The sequence below is a fragment of the Onychomys torridus genome, chromosome 7 (assembly GCF_903995425.1).
Source record: "Onychomys torridus chromosome 7, mOncTor1.1, whole genome shotgun sequence".
NCBI classification, from domain to species: domain Eukaryota; kingdom Metazoa; phylum Chordata; class Mammalia; order Rodentia; family Cricetidae; genus Onychomys; species Onychomys torridus.
In genome coordinates this window covers 10,567,157-10,574,732 of record NC_050449.1, presented here as the reverse complement: position 1 = coordinate 10,574,732, position 7,576 = coordinate 10,567,157, and the positions used below count along the sequence as shown (strand labels likewise).

Here is a 7,576-nt window from a genome sequence, read left to right as displayed (position 1 = left end):
AAGTCTGAAGAGAATGCCAAAAGGGCTGCCATCTTCCTCTCTCCATCTTACCTTCCTAGTTTGAGAATATCTGTTCTGGCGCTGTGGGGAGAACAGCCTTGGCTTAGACTTGATGATGGGTTCTGCAGTGGAGTCTGGGTCTCCAATCCCCAGGATGTCTGAGGCTAGATTGCCTATGTCTAGAGCAGGTTTCCACTAGGCCCAGGGGACAGAGGAGCTGTGAGGTCCTGGGTGGTGAGGACTGAAGGGGGGCATTCCAGAAGCAGGGTGCTCCTTTGCTTTGGCAGAGGGAGATCTCTCTGTCCACCCCCACCTCCCACACTGCCAGAACAACCTAGAAGAGAACTGGGAATGCAATAATCAACAGGCATCAAGGTACAGGCCAGCCTCCCTGCTCCTGTGCTAGGGTGAGGGCTTAGAGGGGAAGGCGCCTCACATCCTCATGCCTGGATGGGCCCCTGACTCCGAGAGGCCAGCAGGGTTCCTAACATTGGCCGGCCCACCTGATGCTTAGGGTGGCTTTGAGATAGACTGGGGCTGAAGTGAGCTGCTACTCTAAGAAGAGGACTCCAGTTGGAGGGACAGGGGGTGAGCTACTCTGAGGAGCTGTGGACCTGTGTGGACCCCCCCTAGGGAAAGAACTAGGGTTACACTTGATGGAAAAGGTTTGCATGGCCACCCCACCATGTCCTTTGGTCACAGGAGAATCTGCTTACTGGGAATTGGTTACTTGGCCAAGAGGCTGGCTGTGGGCTGGGACTGAAGCTCTATACTCCCAGTGTGTGCATCACTGAGTGGTCATGGCTTGGAACCATTCCCCACCCGCCCTCCTCTTCAGAGCTGTTGTTTCCATTTTTCTTTCTTTCCCCTTGTTGCTCCATTTGGTTTCTGCATCTCTGCAAGGTTGGTAGTGGGCTGTCAGATCCAAGTATTATTCTACGTGCCTTGACAGTCTCTGGTGCTGCTCTATACAGAAAGTTCTAGGAGCAGCCAGGATGTTCCAGCAACTTAAGGGAGCCTTGGAGCCCCTACCCCATCTTTAGTGCCTGGTGTTGTGGAGGGACCGGATGTCCTCTATCACAGGCTCCTCTCTGCAGCAGGTCATGGCACAATGGTGGCAGATCCTCTTAGGACTGTGGACAGTCATGCCCACCTTGGCAGGGGACAAGCCGGTCAACATCTGCATGAATGACAAGCACCACAAGCGAGAGCCTGGCCCAGAAGACAAGCTCTTCTTGGAGGTACAGGGACAAGGACTGACCCAGGGGCTGAGATGGCTTCTTAGACTTAAGGGAGAAGGAATACAGGCAGGGTGGCCTCTGTACCCCATCAGCCCTGATCATTTACTTCCTTAGTTTGAGTTTCTTCATCCAGAATTTTGCTCCTGAGCTGCTCTGGCCACCTGGGAAACAGGCCATGTGGTGATCCCAGAGGCTCTGTTGGCCAACCATGGGTCAGTGCAAGCCTTCCTGCCAACATGTACTGGCTAGACACAGCACTTCATTTGTTTACTTGGCAGTCTCCTATTGGCAGTTACGGGGGGAGGGACATCCCAACTCTAAGTTCCTCCCTACCCTTCCTCATAACCCAGGTGCCTGAATCTCCTGGCGACTTCTTTCTATTTGCTCTCCTGGATGTATTGCCTCCCTGGAGCTGACATCAGGAAGCTGTGTTCTGTGGCAGGAAGAAAAGGGGAGGGAGGGCAGTGGGCAGGTGCCTCCTGTTCTTCAGGTGCATGGTGACAGATCCCAGGGTCCCTCCTCTACAGGGGGGCTCAAGGTGTTCCCTCTCCTGACACCCCTCTGCCCAGAACCCTCAACCTCAGCCTCTTACACTCTGCCTGTTGCTTCTCTGTCCCCCTCAGTGCATGCCCTGGCGGGACAGTGCCTGCTGCACACTCGCCACAAGCTGGGAGGCCCACCTGGAGGAATCCTTGTTATTTAACTTCAGCATGACACACTGTGGACTGCTGACCCCGGTCTGTCACAAGCACTTCATCCAGGCCATCTGCTTTCACGAGTGTTCCCCCAACCTGGGGCCTTGGATCCAGCCGGTGAGGAGACAGGAGGCAGACCCATTCAACGTGCTTCCACTAATCCTAGGCTGGCATCTACAGGAGTGGAGTGTGAATAGGAGATGCTGTCCCTCTAGAGATAAGAGCAGAGTCAGAGGCCCGGGAAAGGGATGAAGAGGAAGCTGCCTCTGTCCCTGAAGGATAGCATGACTGATGTGGCCAGTAGGATGAGGCTGGGTGGAATGAGATGCATCTGAGTATGGATTCCATCTCCTCTATTTACAAACTGTATAGCCTGGAGCAAATAGCCACTCAGCTTCATGGTTCTCACTTGTCCAATAATAATAACAATTAATAAATAATAGTAAGCACCTAGGGCTAGGAGATGGCTCAAATGGTAAAACACTTGCCACACAAACGTGAGAACCCGAGTTCAATCCTCAGAACCCATATAAAGAAGCCAGGTGTGGAGGTGAGCTGCTGTAATCTCAGCATGCTGAGGCAGAGACAGGTGGGTCCCTGGGGCTTGCCAGCCAGCCAGCCTGGGCTACTTGGTGAGCTCCCGGCCAGTGAGAGACTCTGCCTCTAAACCAACACAGATGATGCCTGCAGAGCAACACTTGAGGCTGTCCTCTGACCTCCACTCGGGCACACACACATTCCCTTGCACTTACAGAATGTGCACACTTGAGGACTTGATAAAGGGTGAGGTATCTTCCTCTCTCTCTTCCTTCACCAGGTGGTCCCAGACAGGCAGGAAGAGCGAGTTTGGGGTGTGCCACTGTGCAGGGAGGAGTGTGAGGAATGGTGGAAAGACTGCCACTCATCTTACACGTGCAAATCCAACTGGCACAGTGGCTGGGACTGGAGTCAAGGTGAGTGGACCCGTCTGCCTGGGTGAGGATGCAAACCTCCTTCTGTCCCCTTATGATGGGGGGGCATGGGGGGACAGGACAACGGGACGTTAGGAGACCATCCTCAACCTCCACAGGGAAGAACCGCTGCCCAGTCCAGGCGCCCTGCCACCCTTTCCCACATTACTTCCCCACCCCTGCTGATCTGTGTGAGAAGATTTGGAGCAACACATTCAAGGCCAGTCCTGAGCGCAGGACTAGTGGACGGTGTCTGCAGAAGTGGTTTGAGCCCACCCAAGGCAACCCCAACATGGAAGTGGCCCTCCACTTTGCCAGCTCTGCCTCAGCCCAGGAGCTTTCTTACATCCTCTCAGCCTTCTCTCTGTACCTGCTGCTCCATTCCTGAGTGTCCCCTTTCCTACCCACATCCTTGATCCTCCTGGGCCATGACTCCTCAGGCTATTCAGGTTGGGAGCAGGCTTGGACTTCCCATGCTACCCAGGGTCCCCTCCACTGTCTGGCTCTGCTTCCACTGGCCTGGATGGCAGCTGGTGCCCAGCAGTCTAAGGTAACTTGTTTTCCTGCCTTTAGGAATGAGCACTACTATAGGATTCCAGGTATTTCTTATCATGTCTACATCCATCTTTTTTTGTAATGGAGACAATGTTTTCAACCAAGTGACCAGTCCTATCACGGTACCCTCGATAAAATGACAAGGAAACTCTCCTCCTCATGTGGCACTCTGTTCTAGTCCCCTGGGTACCAACCCAAGATGAATAAAGAGGGAGCTGGTTTGTCCTCATTGAGATTTTAATTTCCTTGATTACTAATGGGGGTGGCAATTTAATATTAATTGGCCATTTGGAATGTTTCTCTCTCACACTGTGTGTGTGTGTGTCTGTCCGTCCATCCATGTCCATCCTTTCCCTCCTACCCTCCCCTTCCCTTTCTGGAAAAAGACTCTCCTGTATCCCAGGTTAGCCTGAAACTAGATGGCCTTCAACTTCTGGCCCTGCCTCCATCTTCCTATAACTGGGATTATACACATATGCCACCACCCCTGGTTTCATGCTGTGCCAGGAGCTACCAGGGTTCTATCCATGCCAGGCAAGCACCCTACCCACCGAGCCACATCCCAGCCCCTTTTCCTCTTCCCTTGCTGTCACAGCATTGTAGTCTTGAACTTTGGACCCTTGAGCTCTAAGCTGACTTTCCACTTCCTGATACTGTCTTCTCCCCCAGTTGAGGACTAAACTGGGGGTCTTACACTTGCTAGGCACACGCTCTACCACTGAGCTAAATCCCCAACCCGGAGGCCTTTCCATTTGCTCTGTAACACTTGAGAATTCTTTTAGTCATCTTCATGCTTTGAAGTTTTCCCCTGTGGAGATGAGTGAGAGGTTGGATCAGACGACTTAATTTACAGAAAAGAAAGGAGATGAAGAAAGCCAGGGGCCCGTTTACTAGATCATGGAAGGAGTGATATCCAACAGACGGAGACAGAAGCACAGATTTAAACTGTGGAAGGGCCCCTGGCTTCGAGTCTTTCCTGTGAGTGGGCTCACACCAGGAATCTTCCAGAGCCAGAAGCGGACCCTCTCCCAGCACTAGATGGTGACTTCCCTGTCACACGTTGTGTGACAAGGGGACAGCGGAGGTATTTTCTCAAGGATGCTGATTCTTGCCTGACACAAACTCTGCTCATCAACAGACTCAGCCAGCATTCTTCCTGCACTTGCTTATTCATGAAACAAATGTGTCCCCAGAAGAACGCTAGATTCGCAAAACCAAGTGTGGCACTCAGAGTCGGCAGGAGGGGACAGCTGGCAGCAACAATGGGGACAAACTTGTATATAAGATGTCTAGAAGGAAGGAACCAGCTAGATGAGCACTGAGAGTGCATCACAGAAGCAAGGCTTGAATTCCAGCACAGAACAGAAAGAGAATGTTCTCAAATCCCTCTGAGGCTCCAAGTCAGAGGCCACAAGGAACAGAGCTGCCCATGGCTTATAAATGAATCAACACATACACCTTCAAAATGACATACAGGGAGCCTGGTGTGGCAGCATGCGCCAAGGAGTCTGAGGCAGGAGAATTGCTGCAAGTTTGAAGTTAGCCAATATACAATACAGGAACGCCCCCCACCCCCATCTTTCTCTTCAGAATGGAGGACCATTCTGGTAATAGAATCAGAGAGTGTCTTGCTCATACAGTCAAGAGCTTAATGATTTTTAAAGTGTTTTTAGTTAGAAGTATAAAACTCACCAAAGTAGAGTTAAAAGTGAGGTGAAGAAAACAGGGCTCATTCTGTTAAATAGTCAGAATCTGCTGGCCTTCCATGCAGGAAGGGCTCTAAGTATGCAACACATCAGCTCTTTCATTTGAGTCTCATGGAAGCCTTGATGCATGTTCCTTATCTCTGTTTTTCTGACTAGTATGTTTAAAACCAGCCAGGTCTAACTCCCAGCTCCTGCATACCCCAAAGTTCCATCTGATTCCACAACTTTAGCCTATACTATCAACCCTAGGCAACACCAATCTCCAGCTGCCCCCACCAACTCCAGCTGACCCCCACCATCTCCAGCTGATCCCCATCTCCAGCTGACCCCCCTTCTCCAGCTGACCCCCCTTCTCCAGCTGACTCCCACCATCTCCAGCTGACCCCCACCATCTCCAGCTGACTCCCACCATCTCCAGCTGACCCCCACCATCTCCAGTTGACCCCCACCATCTCCAGCTGATCCCCCCTTCTCCAACTGACTCCCACCATCTCCAGCTGACCCCCACCATCTCCAGTTGACCCCCCTTCTCCAGCTGACCCCCATCTCCAGCTGGCCCCAAGCTCCAGATCTACACTGCCCAGCCTGGCCCACAGTGAAGTGGAACTGAAGTCCATAGAGGACACGGGTGGAAGTGCAGTTGGGTGAACCTGGGAGGGCTCATGTGGCAAGGGAGACAGATTCCTGCCCCCCTTTTGCTTTTGGGACAAGTGGCAAGTTTCATAAAAAGAAAAGCGAATTATTGAGTTTCAAATTATTTTGACCAGAGCTAACACATATGGGCCCAAACGATTTCTGACACACAGCTCAGAGCCCCAGCTGCCCCACGTTCTACTCCAGGAATATGACTGAGAAATACCCACTCATAAACACAAAGTTAATTTTTAAACTGTTTTTTCTCCTCTGCTATACATTCAGACTACCTTTTTACACTCTGTGCTGATGGTTTCTTGAATTCATCTTGCAATCTTTTTTATTTCAGCAATCCATTTTTAATTATTTCCAAGAGATACTTTCTATGCCCTTGCTTTTCGCAGCCTGCTGTTTTGGGTTTTGTGGGTGTAATATCTTCTCAAGTCTCACTGAAGATCTAATTAAAAATTTTTTTTTCAAACGCTTGTCTCTAGTCTCTAAAAGATGTACTTCCCCTCAAGGCCGCTCTGTTCTGTTCTCTGATGTTTTCCATGCACAGCTAGTTTGCCAAGTCTGGTGACTTTGGCTGTCTGTGTACATTTGCGAATGAGGCTGGATTAACTTTGTATGGCTGGGTTGGTTTCCTACATGGCTGTTTGTTTATATGCTGCTGGGAAAGTCTAGCTGTGGGGTGAGGCTGTCCCCTGGGAGACTGCTTTAAAGCATGGAGAGGAACAAGGACCGCTCCGATGAGTCCCAGCAAAGGCTGTTTGTTCAGGGCACGCTATCAGCAGCTGTTATGGCTTGCATTTTGGCAGATAATGAAAGGCAGGGAAGAAGGCTTTGGGTCTTCCCTGAAATGTGTGCCACTGGCAGAGGATGCTGGACATGAGGTACTTTGAGTCCATATGACTGGGTAGAATATTTGATTTTTATAACTTGGTCCTAATCAGAATCATGAATTTAAAAACTAGGGTAGGGGCTAGAGAAATGGCCCAGTGATCATGAGCACTCACCACACAATCATGGGGACCAGAATTCATGCCCCATCACTCACATAACAAGCCAGACATGCTATAAACACCTTTAATCTTAGCTCAGAGGAATTGCAAACAGTTTTTTTTCTGGCCTCCATATATTCATTCTCACATGTATACATGCCCACATACATGTGCTCATACACTCATCTCCACCCACACAAATAATTAAAAAATAGGGCAGTTTACAGTTCTTTGTCTAGTTCTTGCTACTCGTGGGACAGAAATGAAGATCTTCTGAAGAAACACTTGTGTCTATCCCTTTATCTATCAGACTACTGAAACTGGTCCCCAACAAGGTGTGATTTCTCTAGGAATAGCATGCTGTGAGAAGGAACAGGCTGGAGCCTGGTGCCAGTCAGAGGAGGAACTTGTTTCCTGGAAAGAGAGGTCCCACAGTTCTGACAACTTAGCAGACCACTTTGTAGGGAAGATTGGAGCAGAGACAAGTATGTGGGACGACTCCTTGACCATGCCTTCGTGGCATGCATACCTCTTGCTCTCTGTGTAAACCTAAACCTCGTGTCAGAACTCCCATGGTGGACTTGGTCGAGAGGTGTTGCTAGACCCCTCTGCTCTTCCCATATAGGCACACTGAGAGCATCTTCTCCCAGTGTCTTTGAATACATCTTGTCTCAAATGGCCAGGTGAGGGAGCAGACAGGGTTCCTGTCCTTGGAAATTGATCTTTTAATGAAAGATAGTATAAAAATGTAAGAAAATATTTTAAAAAAAATACTTCAAGAACTATAGACAAGGC

General features: G+C 50.1%; 1 protein-coding gene across 1 annotated transcript; it reads left to right on the top strand.

Moving 5' to 3' along the window:
• The first annotated feature begins 1,103 nt into the window (after positions 1-1,103).
• Izumo1r (IZUMO1 receptor, JUNO) lies at positions 1,104-3,274 on the top strand. Its single transcript, XM_036192373.1, has 5 exons — positions 1,104-1,241; positions 1,865-2,053; positions 2,548-2,568; positions 2,754-2,889; positions 3,006-3,274. The coding sequence occupies exons 1-5, from the start codon at positions 1,104-1,106 to the stop codon at positions 3,272-3,274; spliced, it is 753 nt and encodes a 250-aa protein (XP_036048266.1).
• The last annotated feature ends 4,302 nt before the right edge of the window (positions 3,275-7,576 follow it).

Coding starts and splice junctions, on each gene's coding strand:
- Izumo1r (XM_036192373.1), top strand. CDS start 1,104: ATGGCACAATGGTGGCAGATCCTCTTAGGACTGTGGACAGTCATGCCC. Junction 1,242..1,864: donor AAGACAAGCTCTTCTTGGAG/GTACAGGGACAA, acceptor TGTCCCCCTCAG/TGCATGCCCTGGCGGGACAG. Junction 2,569..2,753: donor CAGCCAGCCTGGGCTACTTG/GTGAGCTCCCGG, acceptor TTCCTTCACCAG/GTGGTCCCAGACAGGCAGGA.